We start from the raw sequence: 19,423 nt of genomic DNA, 5'->3' as shown, positions 1-19,423 counted from the left end.
ACATATATGTACGATTGTAAATTTTGCAATTATTCTATATGTTTAAGCAGTAATACGCGGGTCAAACAAGCATTTCCTCTCGTGTACTCACAGCATATCTTCTCGTCACTTCCGTCGTCACAATCGCCACGATTGTCGCATTTCAAGGTTCCGTCAATGCACGAGCCATCCCAGCAGCGGAACTCATCGGCAGAACAGGCAACTTGAACAGAATAACATTATATACATTTCCATATGCGATTTAATACCAAACAACTGCGCCAGCTAATTGGGAAATTAAGACGCTCAGTTGACTGAACTTTCTTTAAACTTGCATCAACTCATAGGGTACTATCGCAGTGATTCTCAATCTGTGGTCAATCACTCTCGAGTAAAATGGTAAAATGTAGAATTTCTTGGGGGTTATTTGATCAAATTCATTCAACACGTGACAAAAACATTGCGCGCTTATGTAACAAGTTGACTCTGGAGTTTCATGAGGGTTACAGCCGAGATGGCAATTCCACTCGGCATCTCCGAGCGGACGGCGGTTCCACCCAGTTGTTGACAAATGGTCCGCTCATGATGAAGTTTCTACTCCCCTGCATTCCAGTCTACTCTGTGTATGAACTAAGTCAATGAAAAAGTCCCAGAAGAAACCAAGACGCATAAAAGGTTTTCTGAGATATGATTCTGTAAGTTGGTTAAAAACCGACCGCTATGTATAATTTACAGCAGTGCTTTTCAACCTTTTTGAGTCCCATACGCACTTCTTTGACTAAAAATCCGCACAAACCAATCGGAAATTTTAGTACAAAAACTAAATGAAGATACTTATAAATATTTTGTTCGGATGTTCAACAAGCAGGTTTACCTTGTTTAGGCCATCAAGTGTCTCTTTAAAAAGACAATTATATTTTATCCCTTTGATTTCAACTATAGTGCACTAAAATCCTTTTCGGCCAAATAAGTTGTTGGGTTTTGTACATGAACTTCTAGACCGTGGATGGCCAGGTCTTTATAAGAACCATCCAACACTCCTATCCAAAATACACCGTATTTTCTACGATATTTTCCACGAATGGCAAATGCTTTTGGCCAGATACAAAGGTTTTAGTGGCATCTCGCGACCCAAGCCTGACATATCAAAAAGAATGGATTTTTAACATTAGTAGCCTATGCTACGGTTTATGGGCATTAGGGTTGTTCAGATTTGAAAAATTGTCAGGAAACTTTGATGCTTGTGAACAAAATGATGGTTTAATACATAAAAACACTTTTATGAGCAATTTTGGTCATCTTCATCGTGATCTTCTATCCCCAAAAACCCCCCAAAGATCCACGGAGCAATTTTCCCTACTACTGGATATGTAATGTTGACCACACCACCGGTTTATAGCTTTTGTGACGTTATCAGTTGAAAACGGCCGTGTAGAGATAATATATTGCAATAAAATAGCCATGTTTTCAAAATTGTACTTGAATGCAGTCCTAAAAAGGCCACATGCATATCGATTTCACTCTGCACAACCTGTCCATCATGCTCATGGGAATCATGTATTGGTTGCACCATTGACACCGGCTTGTTTTGGATCATACATTGAAGAAGCGTCATTGGGTTGTAAATTCGTGAACAAACACCGATATTCCCAGCTAGTTTTCAGCCATAAGATATTATTCAAAGGTATGTAATGTCAGTAATACTTTACTCAACTTCAAATCATCTGTAAAATACCGAGTTATCTTATTTTATGGTAGACTGCAATTTAGTTGAAGAAGAATGTCTGAAACAAAGCGGATATGGGTTTTGCAGACCAACCACGAGCAAGATTCAGGTCTGCCCACTATTTCATCTGATATTCTGGTCACTATTCGGTCGGATATTTTTCTGAGTGTATTAGTCACTCCAAGTTACCGACTCTAGATGAGGTTCTACTACATCCGCATTATCTAAAAGAAAATTGCCCCGAAACTACCACAACGCAAGACTGTGTCATTCTAACTGTTGAAGAGGTTGCCAGCGTATGGAATATGACAAGAATACCTATAAGGCAAGCGCTGAACATTGTGTTGATGCATTGTTTCAGGCATTCTTCTTCAACTAAATTGCAGTCTACCATAAAATAAGATAACTCGATATTTTACAGATGATTTGAAGTTGAGAAAAGTATTACTGACATTACATACCTTTGAATGATACCTTATGGCTAAAAACTAGCTGGGAATATCAGTATTTGTTCACGAATTGCAACCCAACGACGCTTCTTCAATGTGCGATCCAAAACAAGACGATGTCAATGATGCTACCAATACATGATTCCCATGAGCATAACAGACAGGTTTTGCTGAGCAAAACGGAGATGCATGTGGCCTTTACAGGACTGCATTTAAATAAAATTATGAAACTATATCTATATTATTGCAATATCTCGTTCCTACATGGCCTTTTTCGAATGATAACGCCACAAAAGCTATAAACCGGTGACATGGTCAACACTACGGATCAAGGTGTAAGGAGAATTGCCCCGTGGATCTTTGGGGGCTTTTCGGGGATAGAAGATCACGACGAAGTTGACCAAAATTGCTCATAAAAGTGTTTTTATGTACTAAACGATCATTTGGGTCACAAGCATCGAAGTTTCCAGACAATTTTTCAAATCTGAACAACCCTAAAGGGCATGTAGGACATAGAGAACGCGCAGACCACAATTGTACGCAACATAGTTCTACGAAGCATGTTTGACGCACGCGATTTCAAATTGGGACACTCATCTTCCTCTGAGCGACGCATTACTACTAGTACTGTCTACTCAGATTGCGAGGACGGGGCTATTCGGTGACGACTGCCAATCATTTCAACGACCGAGCATATCAATATAGAAAGTTTTGGCCAATCAGCGACGGTCATGGCCACGGTTTTGTCGCCACCCATCTCTTTGGCACAGTAATTTCCCAGCGGTATGTTGGCCAAAGCTTCACGTCTCCATGTGTCCCTACACTGAATGGTGGGGGGTTGGCTTCGAAATGAATGTGTCACATAGGCCAGCACCCGTTAGTTGCACACCTCTACACCAAAGCATCCCAATGCTCTTCGCCGGTGGTTTCCAGAGAAACCAGTCGGACAAATCTTATCATGAAGACAAACGAATTTGTGTAATACAAAAGTCGGGACATTTACATGATCAAGCCATATTCTGGAAGTCTCGCTTATCTTATTGGTTATAGTACCCAACATCGTGACTTTGGATATGTAAACCCATCCCTGGAAAATTGCGCGAAGCGCGAATTATACTTTATTGGAAATTCAAGAAATATTACATACATATTAACTGTTCGCTCTGGGACCGTGGCGACTCATACTTTAGGACAGGGGCTGGTAAAGTATCGCTCGCGACCCGGGTATAAATTCGGGTCACGACCGCACTAGAGCGATCTTTTAAAGTCGCACTGAACTCTAAAAATGATCTGGTCTCAAATTGAAGGGCAAAACGAAAAAAATATTGGCCGCAGCCATTTTCTTCAGAACGCCACCGTAATGGAGCTGCATTTTATTGAAATTCTCACAGGACCTTCACGCTCCAGCTGTCGTGGCTGCGCGTCATTTCTCGAACCGTTACATGGCAAGATGTCTTCACCGTCGCACTTGCTCGACGAGATTAGGCAGTCACGCAGAGAACGAACTTTAGATAGTTATCAGCCGATGTTATGAAGGAAATATGTCTTTGCGCCAAGGTGGTTTAGATACGGCGTTCAACGGACAATCTTAAGTCACGAGATTTATGTCTAAATAGGGCCTAGTGTCTTCTATTTCTTTAGGAGAGAAATAGATCAGGTCCTACTCTAAACATTGTGCACTGTGCAGTCAGTAATACTCTGTAAAATCACAGCAGAAAAATTACAGCTGTATGAATAGCTTTGCATCAATATACAACTGTAATAGCATCTCAGTATCAGTCAACTGGCAAACGTTATAGAGTCATGACAAGCTTCAGACACAAATCCTCCTGACTTAACATCGTACGTTGTGCGCCGGTAACTTACGCCTATACTTAACGTAACGAAACTGCTCTGGCGTGTAAGTCATAATTCCTTCTTAATATCGGCTGGCCTATATCTAAAGTTCGTTCTCTAAATGATTGCCTAATCGCGTCGAACAAGTGCGACGGTGAAGATACGCGCCTTAATTTTTTTAAACGGGTTAAGAGGCGATGACACGCAGCCGCGCCATTTACGGTGGCGTTCTGAAGAAAATGGCTGCGGCCAATTTTTTTTACGTTTTGCCATTCAATTTGAGACCACATCATTTTTAGAGTGCAGTGTACCTTTAATATCCATGTAATATTTGTTGCATTTCTTGGATAGTTAATACGTGTCCAAGTTCACTGTGTTGAGTATTATAGCAAAAAAAGCTAGAGAAAAGTGATTACGATGATATGGCGTGATCATGAAAATGTGCGAAACCTTGTAGTATACAAATTTGTTTGATGTTATGATAAAATTTGTCCGACATTGGTTTCTCCGGAAAGCTCTAACTGGCGCGGGTATTATTCGGACAGGGTAGCGGGAGGGAAAGAGCGGGTCCTTAACTACCGCAACCGATTTATTTTGAACGTGTCTAATTTTCAGAAATAAATCTAACTGTAATCGAAAAAGAACGGTATACTCCTAGTATCGTCTATCACCGTTGGAGATCGTTGGCATGCTTTAGTCTATAGGGGCGTGCAACGAGCTGGTGGTGCACACCAATTTGAAATCGTGTTCGTCACACGGCATGCTTCATGGAATTGCGTTGCAAGTTCTGGGTTGTCTGCGCGTCCTCTATGTCATACATGCCCGAACTATCGAAGCATACTAACTTCAAAGATGCTCACCTTTCGAATTGTGATGCTTGGGTCGCAAGAAAAAGTAGCATTATACAGTAAGTTGGCAGGGTCGTAACCAAGTCACAAGGTTCCGAGTCACAAGACAGCCTCAATTTTATAGTTTTAACTCGAGTCATGTCATTTTCAATTCACGATCGAGTCAAGTCCGAGTCCAAGTCAGCTAGTAGAGGGTCGAGTCCGAGTCATTGTGTTTTGAATCGAGTTCGAGTCCATAAGTTATTATGTTTACTGTTCAGTTTTCAGTTCAATCCGGTTCAACCCACTTTTTTCAACTCTGCTCGAGTGATAGAATGGCTGCATTCATAATGTAGTAATTTTACTCAGTCTTAACAGTTTCTGGCCCTCTTTTCCAAGTATCAGGACTGATAGACTAAATACCAATGATATGGTCACTTTGCTATTCTTCGAAGTTACAATGAAAAGTCTGTCTTGGCCGTCCTAGTCTCGAGTCATATAGCTTGCTTTGAGTCATGCACAATGACTTGAGTCTAAGTCGAGTCAATACGAAAATTGACTCGAATCGAGTCATTTTACCCATTTGAAGAAATGACTCGAGTCATTTCAACCATGTAAGTTGCCAATGTGAGATTAAAATGATGGTGTTTACTTACTATATTCGTGTATCGCACTAATCGAACCGTTACTAAAAATATGATCATTGTCCAGAGAAAGGAAGCTGAACGTCAATTTGACGTCATTTTTCGCGCGTGTCGCCGGCTCAAACGTACTGAGGCACTGTATAGGCCTACCGGCCACTACACCGGCTTTTGAACCAGACTTTTGCATATGTAATAATTATTGTGCGCAAATATTAATTCACTACGACTGGTTCGAGACAAAGTTATTGTAAAAGCTACGATTAGTGGTGCGGCGTAAGCTAAATATTTTTACAATTGCGTCGCAACGGAAAAAATTAGGGAGCCACTACACTTGAATTTCCTATTACATTTATTTGAATTATTTCACGTCAAAAAAGTAACAATTATTTCCGATTTTCACCCGCCTCATTCGCACCACGTTCGTCATCCACACTGCAAATTTTCCTTCGCACAAGTGCGTACCACCCCCCAGGTTGAATAGGACTGATTTACAAGTGTTCAGTGGTTAATAAAGAATACATGAAATCAGAACCTAAAATAGGCAAATTCGCGAAGGAAGACATTGTATAAATACATCTACAATTATTTTCAGAAAATTCTTGAGATTTAACTCAGTATCCTTCATTATATTGTGGTGAAGTGTAGAATTATTGGCAATGGGATCCATGAAGATGAAACACCGCCAAACACTGGCAATGGACAATGGGACGAGACAACGTCTATCCAGTAGTCTTCCTAGATTTGACATTGCGACGGATATTTTTTTCATTGCTTATAGTAACTATACTGAGATATTTTTGAGATGGGGGTGATTGTAAAATGTAATCTTTTTATCGAAGTAATGATATCAGGAAGGTAAAAAACCACTGTTTGTGATATATATAACATGAGCCCTAACAAATATCGAACATGTAGAACACACCCACTGCTTCCCACGATATATTCAATGATAGCAGACTGTCGCCGGAATCGAGAATCAAAAGTAGTTGATTTGAAGTTGATTCGAATGCGCGAATCGACCGATCCTGGATTGCCACCGTTTCGTCGAATACCTGTGCGGGAATCAACAATAGCAGCGATGCCTATCTTACCAGAAATGAACAGGAAACTAACCAGACGATCAGATGTCGAGTTGCCGTCATGAATCGTGAGGTAACTGCTGGAAAAACTCTTGTCGCTTGGCACTTCGATGCGTATTATAAGCAGCTATGGGTGGAAATGTTATTTGTATAATTGGAGACATGAGAGAACAAGTCACTGATTCCATACCATAGCGGAATCATTGTCAATTTTCAACAAAGTAAAATTGGACAAATTAGAAGAAGATGAATTTTAAGAGTATCTATTCAGACTAGAAACATGGTCACGTCATATCCGTTCGTTGTATCACAATACAATGTAAAGACTCGGTGCAATGGATTTTTGATATGATGTCAATTTTCATTATATTTTCATTCAGTTAATGGAAATGAATGTGAGGCTAGTAGGGGAAGGTGGGGCACAATGGTATATCGTGAATATTTCTAAAACCCGACATGAAGAATATACATCACTTCGATGATTTAGTAGTGCAATATCAGCCGTAATCCTGATGTGGTTTGATTTTTCCAGGGTTGCTGTCTTTGTTAGAAAATGACGAGTCTTTTAATTTTGCTCACCTGCGTAAATTTACATCGCTACCTTTCGATCGTGTTTAGGTGGGTATATCTCGTTTGGTGTGCTTGAAATTGGTACACAGCTTAGTCAGAGCAGTTAAAAGTGGCTCTGTATACTATTTTAGGTGCAGAATTGCGATTTTGAAGTTTTGGTATTTTTTTTTGTTACTATGAAGGGTCACATTGGGACAATTTGACTGGAGCACGATGTTCCAATGATATCCAAACGCAGATTTTACAAAATATATGAAAATCTACATATGTGGGCGTAGAAGCAAGATCGTCACCAACAATTCCTTAAAAAAACCATCCCTTGCCGTGTCACACAATAAACGCTAAGAACGTTAAGGCCCTAAGGTGCAGCTAGACTCGCAAAATTTTCAAATTGCGATATTTTAGAAACAGTCGATCCTAGATTTTTAAAAATTGGTGTGTAAGCTATTCATACCCAACTTCATATACTGTATAAATTTCAGCATTTCACAATAATTCCTTGGGCCCAAATTGGGGGGGAGATTAGTGAATCGGACGGTCAGTACGAGGAAACGCCTGTCTCATCGATGGATGCTGAGAGATTCTAACCAATGCTTCATAAAGTGTCCTGAGGCCTCTAAGCACCTGCTGAACTGCTTGAAACTAACGAATTTTCGAAAAAATTAACAAAATATTTGTTTGGTACCAGTACCGAATTTTCGATTTTTTTCCATAAAATTCAGATCATAAGTAGCATAGCAATTAGCAAGTACACTAAAACTCCTATAGCAAAAACAATAAGTTCAGCAGGTAGAACAGTCTTACTACTTGTACTGAGCCAAGTTTGATAAGGATTGAAGGTCTTCTGATATTAAAATTTCCTCTCCCCGTGACATCATATTACCAAAAACTAGAAATGGGAGAAAATCAACTTTGAAAATTGAAAAATATATTGGTGAAAAAGTAAAGCAGGTATTTGAAATTTGTTGCTTTTAAATGTTGCAGGCATGCTTTAATCTGTACATAGCCAAATTTGAAGACAATTGAATGCACCTAAATGCAAAATAAGTCGTATAGAGTATGAGTGATTTGATCATTTTTTACTCAAAATTGCTATACCAGACTTAAAAAATTTGCAAAAAACCTTGAATTGGACATCAGTTAGTTGTGAAAATGAAACAACATATCAAGAATACTGCGACATTGTCAAAATACCCATTTCAGTTGGTATGAATCAAGATACTACACCCATATTTCATCCCCGAGATGCATCCCCGCAAGTTTCACAATTCGCTCGGGCACAATGTGACAAAGGAGGTACGTTTTTTAAACGGCTGTCATTTGGTTGTTTCTTCGTAATTACAAATCATTTTGATTTGGAAATATCCGCTTTATGTTCATTCATCGTTTTGATAAAGTTCATTGGCATTTCTGGATTTTAAGTATAATTATGGCTGAAAATGTATTTTTGGGCCCATGTGCCCCATCTCGCCCTGCTACATCAATGTTCTGATGAATGCACCTTATATATCGAAGAGGCGCTATTTATAGATTAGTCGAGCGGACGTATATTGAGCAATCGAATCCATTCGACCAACAGAATTCGCAGTGCTTGGTCGGTGACAACTATATATTGCATCAGAGTTGGCTTTTTCAACGATCGTGAATCACATACCGTGTCAGGCGGGCCTCTCAGTAGCCACGAACAGTTATTTCTCACATAACTGACGGTTTCGGCAAAGTCTGACGTTCGAGTAGGATACAGCACGGATCCCGTTTCTCCTTCACATACGCGTAATGTGTCGCAACTCTGATCTGAATCTGAAGAGCAAAAGTGAGACCAACGCCGCATTGTCCACATTAACGCAGAACTGCTGTCATATCGAGTGTGTTATACAATTATACCGACCTCACAATATTCTACAATTAGTCGCTTAATTAGTTACCCTTAAAGCGGTTTCAATGTTGAACAGATAGCCGCTACTTTATTTGCTTTTCAAGATTTTTAACGACACTCATAGGCGTATACCCAGGATGGTAATTTGAGAAGAGAGTTGGGATGGGAGTACAAATTTTAACAATGCCGTAACTTCTTGCTTGTGACATCTCGAACACGGATGGTATCGCAATGGCCGAATCAAAACTTTTTCGATCCACTAGTACCTTGCGCATCTTACCCCAATTTAATCACGAGGCACTTACAGTTGTGATCAGTAACCTAGTACTCACTGAAGTGGGTTTTGTCAACGTCAGTGGTTCTCAACCTTTTTTTAGACACGCCCCCCTTTTTGATAGCGAAAAATTTCGCGCCCCCCTTATCGTCATATCACAAAATCCAACCAGGATGTTAGCAACCCCAACTGATTGTTTGATGGCATGGAAGGTTATGAGTGTTGATGAGAGAATTGAAAATATGAAATGAGGTCTGTATATAGAGAGGAGGCAAATCGCGCGGAGCGCAAAAATTTTTTCCAGTTGACCGCTTCTTCGCGCCCCCCAGGTTGAGAACCACTGGCCCACGTGGACTACTTAACAGTGTTGGGATGACTCGAGTCATGACTGGACTCGAGTCAGACTCGAGTCAACTTTTTCGAATGACTTGACTTGACTCGAGTCACTTTGCAAAAATGACTTGACTTGACTTGACTCGGCGCTTCAAAAATGTGGATTGACTCGTGACTCGGAGCAAAATTTACGAGTCAATTTCGAGTCATCAAGTAAACGGTGTCGACTAAATCAATGTATTTTGTGCATGTTCGGATTATTTACGAGACGCCGTTGTAACTTTTGAGAGCAACCAGTCATTCACTGATTGTACGTTTCACTAATACTACATTGTTACATCACAAATACACTGACCGCATATGAAATGATCACAGCTTGCGTTGTCGTAGTAGCAGATTAATTTAACAGCAACGTATCGCTGTTTATTGGACGGCTCTGTCCTTACATTGCACGGCGCTCACCTTTACCAACCCTCTTGTATGATTTAAATCTAACAAATATATTTTATGCATTTATATCCTCACGGATGTGTATAGATGGCTAGTGTATTGTACGATATCAATTTCGTTCATCTTCTCGAGGCTTCGTATTCGATCCTCTATTTTGGCTGATAATAAGATAATATAGTATGTAGCTCAGAGTTGTCAAACTCGACTGACGTCGCGGGTCGAATTCAAATATACAGATCACTCGCGGGCCGCACCAGTCAAATGATTCCAAATATTACTAACTATTAACTCAATATATGCACTTTTTCGCATTCTCGAAATTGGGTGTTAATGTCAGCGATTTTCTCCTGACAATAACTATACAATCACAACTCCGCTGTCGGGTTGTTATATGTGGCCTATATGAACATACTCGACATTTGCTATCTTGAAGGAATATATTTATTAGTAGTATTTCTTACTACAAATTCGAGAAATGTGTTGGATAAAATCACGCAATTTTCAACATATACTCAGAATTTCTTCGCGGGTCGAATGAAATCATTTAGCGGGTCGTATGTTTGACACCTCTGATGTAGCTATAGAGTTACTTACGTATTTTATTAGCAGTTTTACGTGTGCGTGAGCGATACCACACATTTTTGCATGTATATTTAACTTTATATTCGTTATTTGATTCAAGATCAATGACCAATTGATCTCTTTAACACAGCTAGTAAAATAAAATGAATTTGAATGATCACTCATACTTCGAAAATTCAATTTGACTTGAATTGTGACTTGACTCGTGACTTGACTTGACTTGACTTGACTCGAGTCACCTCCAATTGACGACTGACTTGACTTGACTCGAGTCACCTTTGAAAATCGATTGACTTGATTTGACTAGAGTCAAAATGTGCGATGACTCGAGATGACTCGTGACTCGAAGGTAGTGACTTGATCCCAACACTGCTACTTAATCAAGTGGTTCGCTTTAGTCATAAAGATACAATTGCAATTATAAAAGTAGTCACATCCGACTATTGCAGAAAGCTTTCGACCCTTCAACCGAATGTACTTTTCGAAACTGCTTATACTTGATTACTTTAATACTGTAGTTTTTGACATGTCTCGTAAATCTTTAAATCTACTTGCAACGGAGTAGCAATTTAGGGCGTTACTCCTACATCTACTTGAGTACAGTCTCCAAATAGTTTGACCACCCCTGGATATTTATGACCGAGTTTCAATTTCGTGATCAGAATCAACGTATTAACCGGACAATTATTGATAGGCCGCCGTATTGTGGGTATTTGCATCGATTTTCGTTGATTTAAAACTTCAGGCTTGCAGAATTACGTATGTTTATATGGATTTTACCAATATAAAGATGAATAAATACATTTATCGAAATGTATGTGTTCTTTATATTGATAATAACTCACTTGTACCGTCGATCACTGAAAAAAGCAGAGAAGGTCGTGTGATTTCAAAAGGCCTTCCCGAGTAGAAAGTTTCAAATCCCTACCAGCTTGAATACTGTCCAGATACAAGGAAACGTTGGTAAAAAATGTTCTTTCCCCGCATCGACCAGTCCCGTGCGATGTAACGCCGTACTGTACCCATCCACCATCCTCGAAACACGAGAGAGGTCCTCCAGAGTCGCCCTGAATAGCAACAACGTATGATGTCACCATTCAGTTCAGTTGAATATTGAAATCTCATGAACTGAATACACCACAACATTTTGAAATAATGAAAAGACATAGGACGGTGTCGAAACGACTTGAAGTAGTCTTTGAAATCAGACACCCATCTGTGCCTATACAGTAATAAGAGACTACGCACAAAAGTAAATTTACAAATACGAAATTTTACCCAACACGCATTTTGCCTGTCGTGTTCGTGGTGGCCGGTGCAAATGAAGTGATCGCCATTGTTCCCGTTGCTAGCGGCGATCTCTGCGCATTCCGCGTCATCTAAAATACGCACGTTAGCTTGCTCCAAAATATCCGGCGAGTCGGAATTCCAGTTTCCATCTGAACGTTTTGAAAGCGGAAGAATTTCAGTATCAATCTATCACCAAACGAATTCATCACAAATTTACCGTTTATTCCCCAACCCGTGATTATACAGGTGCTATTGACTGGCGGGCCGGTTGCCCCAGGTCTGGGAAGGCAAATCGACTTGTGCCATTTGGATGAGAGATCAACTGATTCGGAGAGTTTCAGCAAGGCGATATCGTTCTTGTATCCATCTTGAGGACTGTATAATGGGTGCTCATAATTTTAGCATCTCAACCACCAAGACAATGCGAGAAACTCGACGGCAGAGCAGATTTCAATAATAATAAATCATAGTTATCGCTTGAAATTTGTTATACCAACGTAGCCGTATGAGTTATTCGAAAAAAAGCTGTTTCAGACCTGTAAGATCTGTGAATCATAACGTTGGAAACACTGATCGTTTTCTCGTGTGATGAATTGATCGATTTGTCATAATCGCCCACGACGACCTCGTACGAATCTGAACTAAATGACGATTTGAAAGTTTACTGGTTGGTTACAAACTATTTTTATATTTATAATTGAGACCTTACCTCGAAATGCAATGGGCAGCGGTTAGGACATATTTGTCGGAGACAAGGGTACCACCACAAGTGAATGAGCTAGAGCTTGAATGATGTATATACTTTCTGTACAAGCCGACTTGCCATGGCCAGGATCCGTCCCGGGCATGGTGCCCACCTACTATGAGCGGTACCTGTCAAAATATGTATGGCCGTTAGAAGCGCATTTCGAAGATTAGTTTATGAGTAAAGGTATGTTGTCATATTAGAGAACATTCATTCTGGAATAGGTAATGGGAACATTTTCAAAATCACTGCTCGGGTACGAACGCTTCGAACAATCATGGTTTTGAATCTTGTGTTAATATCGGAAAACTCACAACCCTCTTCCTTTACTGATAAATTGTATTTGACATAAAACAACATTTTAGCTTCACACTGCTGTGTTGTTGTGTTGAAGTTCTACAATTACTTAATCGTCGTATATTTCCATTATATGACTATATTTTATCAATATATAAATAATAATTCACGCGTTTTGTCACTGCACCCCGACCACAAAATACATAGCTGGTTTAAAGCGGGTTTTATATTGAAGGCACTCACAAATGGAAATTCAGGAGCAACTTCTGGCTTTCCGCAGGCTGCTGATCCTTCCGATGCAAGTGCTGTGAATTGAAATTCGAAATTAATTTCGAATGTGAAAAAGCATTGCACGAATTTAACATAAATTTCGAATTTCTATGAACAAATCAATGGTATACCGAATAAAAAGACTGACCGCACTGGAATTCGTCTTCATTATCTGGACAGTCCATCGCCCCGTCACATCTTGCGGACTCGGGAATGCAAGACTTATTCCAGCATCGCATTTCATCAGGCTCGCAACCCTCTATATACAATACAGGAACGATCCATTCATAGATTACAGTAACAACATATGAAACAAAATGACTCACGGACAGCTTCCCATGATATTGAGAATCCTCTGGCACCGACAGAATAATCACTTTTAAACTTCACAATGAAAGAATTCCCTTTCGTCTCAAAGTCCGGCGGAGGTAGATGACCACAAAATTTCTTGTTTCCATACTGCGGCGAATAGCAATTTATCAGTTTGATATAATTCAGTGTTAGCTTTGAATTACGTACCTTGGAAGCGGAGCTCTCTTCCCCATCATAGAGAACGAGATAATCATAACTGCATTTTTCGTCCGTATCCGAGTACTCGATATAAAACTCCGAGGAAAACCTCACAGAAACCACCTTCCGAAAACATAAATATCAATGGTAACCATAGGCGCCGACTTTTAATTTTTTACGAGGTGGCGAATTCTTGTGACGTCATAATTGTTCCATATCAATGACTTCATCGTCGCACGAAAACGCACTTTACTGCATGACGCTGGTGCACGTGCAGAGTTAAACCATTCGCGTGACATTTTAATATCGGCCCTGCCCTCATTAATATCAAACCATGCAGTCGAGTTATTAAATGGAATCTTAAAACGGTACGATCATTTGAAGTGTAACTGCGGCCTGCGCTACCAGTCCGTCCGACGGAATCTGCAGTTGCATCAATGTTATTCACGCGCAATGCCCCGTGTGAGTAACGAAATACACTACGCACTGGCCTTGCAAGTAACACACGGCAACTATCGAATACTTCCAGCAGACAATAATGATGATTACAAACGCGAAATCGCGCAGCCAATTAGTAATTGTCTCTTGCGGTTTCTTGCTTCGCGTTGACCAACTCGCATCGCGGCAATTGTTTTATGATTAAAACATTGGTGCATTTCCCGATTTAAGTTCGCGAAGCATTTCGGGAGTACATCGGTCAATTCGTAAATTCAATTTGCATGTCGACGGCCGCCAACGCATATACTACTAATTGAATTACGTGTTGGAGGCCGCTCAAATTTCCTCCTACGGCCACGGATTGGCCACCTGGGCTAGAATTAATTCCACTTCCGGCCGCATGCCGCGATCTTACCAATAGAAATCCACTGTCTATTTAATGCCTAATAGTTTAATATTCGATAATGTTGTTCTGGATACGAGTACATCCAGCAATCAAGTTTATCGGAATGTAGAAGGTTCCCTGTTCAAACGAATTCGAATAAAATCAGAATTTGTGCCACCCACAATCTTGTGATGCATCACGTTAATAATGAAAGGAACACTGAAAAATGACTTCGTGCGAATTTCGGAGTACGACTGTATCAAGCAGATAACAAGAAATAAGGATGATGGCAAATGAGAAAGCGTGTGTTTTAATCAGTATCGCCACGATTCGGTTTTGAGTCTGACACCGTATTGAGTAGCTTTCGTGGCGACTTTCTCATTATATCTGTGTTTTCTCATTATATCGGTGCTGTATTGCTGCATTTCCCGATTAATGCCACTGGCAAAGCCTTGTTATAGAAACGAATCTGCGCAGAAACGAAGTCCAATTTGCAGGCACACACCAACAGACCCTCCAATTTCCCGCTCCGAAGCTCACGAAGCTAGCTGGCTCATGGATGGTTTTGTAAACGAATATGGGCGCACATAATTTAGATTTCAGAAAACCAGAACGTATATTTGGGCGCCTGATCGGGAGAGGAGATCTAGGATGGTGCTTCTCAGCACACGCTAGGCGCGTAGCCAGTCGAAATATTAGGGTAATTTGAATTTTTTTTTCAAATTTACCAATATATCATCAATTCAATTCGGGTCAAGTACATGTGTAAATGGCGATCATATAATCTCTTGGTATCGACGCTTTTAGGCGCATATCAAGCTTGCCAAAGAGTCATTAGCGAGTCGCTGATCTCTGGTGAACAATTAAATACGCGCGCGTATTACGCAGTCTCGGCTACAGTTTTCGCATATCAAAATGTCCGAACTTGATGGCACCGATTTCAAACCTTTGTCGTATTTCAGAACTTGAGACATGATACACATCTTCTGATCGTTACGTTCAAGTATGAGCGGGAATCAATTTCGCACGTTAAAGTCTGCTTGCAGCGATTCGATGTTATGCAGTTTCGCGAATTCGCTTTTTAATCAATATGACATAAAACAATCACTAATTAGCGTAAACTCGACCGCATTGTCGCCAAACCAGCGAGCCAAAGCATGCTAGGCCCGAGACGCGATAGTCAGATTAGTCACACCATAGGCCAGCACCAGCATTCAGCAATGATCTTTTCCACTCCAGGCCTATTGCAGATGCTATTGTGTGAGCCAGCGATGATATCGTGCACACCAGGCCGAAGCCGCCAATGCAGATGCGATTGCGCAGTTAAGCGATGATATAGTGTGAAGGGTCCGTGGACATATGAGCAATTGAGCATTGAGCATGCGACATTACAGCATGCGAGACTTCGGCATGCGACAATTTGGCATGCGGCACATGAGCAATGAGCATGTGGGTTAAATTACGGGTTAGGGGTATGTTAGGGTTGGATTTATGGTTGGGTTAGGGTTAGGGTTTACGTTAGGTTAGGTTAGGTTAGGCGATGTTTCGGGTTTGGGTAAGTTTTTGGGTTATACAGTCACATGCTGAAGTGACGCATGCTGATGTGTTCCATGCTGAACTGTCGTTTTCCATTGTGTCGCATGCTCATATGTCGGGCAACCAGTGTGAAGTGGGCCTATCGCAGATGCGATTGTTGAAGCCTTCGGAACCATCAGGCTTGATCGAGACGTGATAAATCAGGCTAGCGACGATTGCCACGCACACGGGAATGAATGACCTAATTTCGCGACCATCTCAGCGGGAGATAATCACAGATTCTTCTCACTAATTGACAACGCGTTTCTCGCAAACCCGCCGCGCGGAACACTGATTACGCAATTATTGAATTGCAACTGAATATTAGAGTTAGAATTATGATTTCAAAATGACGGGGTTTCGCGTTTCAAATAGGGAAGTTCGACCCTCGAAACCCCCGTGGCTACTGGCTACGCGCCTGGCACACGCGCGTATCGAAATCGAAGACGTCTCTAACGAGGTCGCATCGATTCGCCTGATTACTAATTACTGGTCACAAATCACTTTGGCGTTTGAGCATTTTGTATGAGGTGGCCGCCACCTCGTAACCTCGTAAGTCGGCGCCTATGATGGTAACATTCGGTGATGATAGGTGGAAGGATTGCATGCATAGTCTACCTGTCCTTCGTCGACGATCACGTGCCACGTTATATCAGCAAAGTTCGGATAGTTATGTCCCGCGTCATGATTAGGAGTAGAAATATTTCCAGACGTTTGATTTCTGATCGTATATTCGACTGAGGAGAATAAAATATACAATTAGAGATGCGTGCTGAGCTGTAGCAGAAAAATTTAATAATTACCTTGGCCTAGGCTGTGAATTCCGTTGCTCATTACTGTAAAATTTTTGGATTATGCTGTGTAATCTTAACTTTTATATTAATCCGTACATACCGTCAGATATGTACGGTAGCATCTTGAACACGTCTGTATATCCCGTTGGTTTTCCTGTGGTACCACACTCTATTGCAAATGATGACAGTCCAGCGACTTCCCACGTTCCGTTTCGGAGATTCATGGCGGGTCCTCCAGAATCCCCCTAAATATCAGTGAGTTATTATAAACAAATGGAAAGCATTTCGTTGGGATAGCAAATTCAAATTCTTCAACAAGACAATTTTGTCCAACTATCAGATGAGATCATATGATTATTTTTACCAATATGAATCATTATAATTGTTCTACTAAGGCTTGTAATAGTAATGTTTTACCAGCATTATAGAACTGCTCGATAAAATATAAAACCCTAATAACTGTTGAAATCGGGTTAGGCAAACTTATCGAACTGACATCGTGACCTACCAAGCAATCGACCAACCAATTGTGGTGAAAAACGATGTATAGTTTTGATGTTATTACCAGGGCGATTTTTTTACCTAAAAAATGGAAGATTTCGACCTGAAAAGTCAAACTTTTGATATTTTTTTACCTTAAAAAACTTAATTTTGACCAAATTTTGACCTTATGTATGTAAATTAGGTGTTTTCCCACATACTATTAAAATTGTACTACTTTTCTTCATTTCTGGTAGGAACTTGTCTGTCCTTACGAAATAGTTTGGCATGAAAAAACTTTTTTGACTTAAAAACTGGCAAATTTTTAGATGAGAAAACTTTATTTTAACGAAATCTGGACCCATGAAGAATTCCAGTAGTTACATCACGCCTTATGGTAGAAAGATTTTAAAATTCTTTGTAGTACAACGAAAGATACTTTCCTACATTCTCGGGTAAAAAGTGTCTGTCCTTACTAAGTAGCTTGCCAATAATGAAGAAAGAGCGTTCAACAGCAGCAGTTGTTGGCTGGCAGCACTGACGTTGTGCGTACACTGCTGGTGACACGCCGAGTTGCTTCATTCTGACAATATTGTCTACATCACAATTTTTCATCGTGCACTTCTTGATATTTGAATCAATGCCCACGCAGACTTGCCTCAGTTAGGATATTGCGGTACGATGAGCATAACACCATGTCAACCTATTCGTTCCATATGACCGTTTGATTCACAATGAGCTGACAATGGGCTGTCTAGAACGGTAGGCCTATAAACAGGGTTGCCATACCGTCCGTATTTCAAAGATTTGTCCTTATTTTGAAAGGCCAGGTCTTAGAAAATTCAACTGTCCTTATTTTTAAGAAATGTCCTTGTTTTCGACCTGCGTCCTTACTTTGTCTTATTTTCAACAACTACAGAACTTCGATCGTTTTCCTCTGGTATCCGTGTTGCATAATATTCTAAAATTAGGCTTTTGAGTCGTGATTTTATGACATAAAAGAAAGGAACTCCCGTGTTGTACATACCACAGGATTTGACTTCCAAGTGGTAAGATAGTTAGGGCGGCAATGAGAGCTATGGCAGTTTCGGCTGTACCAAGCTATCGCAGCGGAGGTCATTTTAGCAGTAAACAGCAGCACCAGGTTTCTGCTATTTAGTCTACCTCTACAGCAGGGGCGGGCAACTTCTCCAGTCGGCGGGCCGGATATGGGAAAATTAGGTACTTGGCGGGCCGGATTGCTGCATCGATAGATTGTTCGCCCATTTATTCAATTATACATGGAATAAATCGTATTTAAAGAATGTATTTTAACGACAGCAATGTCATTTCGAGCGATTTCTCGCCGATAATGACGATGACAATGTGGAGTTGAGAACCGCATTGTCATACAGCAGTAGTTCTCAAAGTTTTTAAACACGCGCCCTTTTTGCTGGTGAAAAATTCCGCGCCCCCCCCTCCTTCCTTATCATGATATCACAAAATATTAAAGAGATAATTCAGAATGCTAGCCATCCTAACGTATAGTTTGATGGCATTAAAGGTTATGGCTGTTGATGAGAGAGTTCTCAAATATGAAATTTGTACAATAAGCTGGAAGTAAATCGCGCCAAGCGCGAAAAATTTTCAGTTAACTGTGACTTCGCGCCACCTTCAGATACTTTCCCGTCCCCCAGCTTGAGAGCCGCTGTCATACATGCACCGCCATGTCTGCTTCTCTCTGATCAATCAACACAAGGTGCAATCCTAAATTATGATTTTAGGACGTTCGATAAGCCCGGTACCCCTAATTTTGTCGGTGGCGAGATAGCGCAGTTGTTTAATCCACAGCTACAAAACCAATGTGTTGTGGGTTCGAGTTCAACTCCAGAATTCCTATCTAATTGTTGGAGCTTTATCAAGGCTCCTCCTCGCCATCTCATCGGCATATAATTATTAAGCTGTATCTCACAAAAGCCTGGACGGAATGAAAAATAAGAAATATCGGCCAGGTGTAAATGACCATTGTGGACGA

General features: G+C 40.6%; 1 protein-coding gene across 2 annotated transcripts in view; it reads right to left on the bottom strand.

The window, feature by feature from the left end:
- LOC145450187 (ovochymase-like) overlaps positions 1-19,423 on the bottom strand; it is a 63,549-nt gene that overhangs the window by 24,219 nt on the left and 19,907 nt on the right. For both annotated transcript variants that reach the window (XM_080328691.1, XM_080328692.1), the window contains exons 18-34: positions 17,030-17,174; positions 16,939-16,971; positions 16,754-16,872; positions 13,747-13,860; positions 13,554-13,686; positions 13,376-13,486; positions 13,201-13,262; positions 12,625-12,788; positions 12,452-12,556; positions 12,133-12,290; positions 11,904-12,064; positions 11,554-11,692; positions 11,471-11,485; positions 8,765-8,910; positions 6,575-6,667; positions 6,384-6,513; positions 92-202 (exon numbers count right to left, since the gene is read on the bottom strand). In XM_080328691.1, coding sequence (XP_080184817.1) covers positions 92-202; positions 6,384-6,513; positions 6,575-6,667; positions 8,765-8,910; positions 11,471-11,485; positions 11,554-11,692; positions 11,904-12,064; positions 12,133-12,290; positions 12,452-12,556; positions 12,625-12,788; positions 13,201-13,262; positions 13,376-13,486; positions 13,554-13,686; positions 13,747-13,860; positions 16,754-16,872; positions 16,939-16,971; positions 17,030-17,174 — 1,939 coding nt within the window. The remainder of the gene's footprint in view (positions 1-91; positions 203-6,383; positions 6,514-6,574; positions 6,668-8,764; positions 8,911-11,470; positions 11,486-11,553; positions 11,693-11,903; positions 12,065-12,132; positions 12,291-12,451; positions 12,557-12,624; positions 12,789-13,200; positions 13,263-13,375; positions 13,487-13,553; positions 13,687-13,746; positions 13,861-16,753; positions 16,873-16,938; positions 16,972-17,029; positions 17,175-19,423) is intronic.

The sequence above is a fragment of the Botryllus schlosseri genome, chromosome 11 (assembly GCF_051294905.1).
Source record: "Botryllus schlosseri isolate E-star chromosome 11, Bs_hap1, whole genome shotgun sequence".
Taxonomy (NCBI): domain Eukaryota; kingdom Metazoa; phylum Chordata; class Ascidiacea; order Stolidobranchia; family Styelidae; genus Botryllus; species Botryllus schlosseri.
The sequence above is the reverse complement of the archived record's forward strand: the minus strand, read 5'-3'. Positions and strand labels throughout refer to the sequence as shown.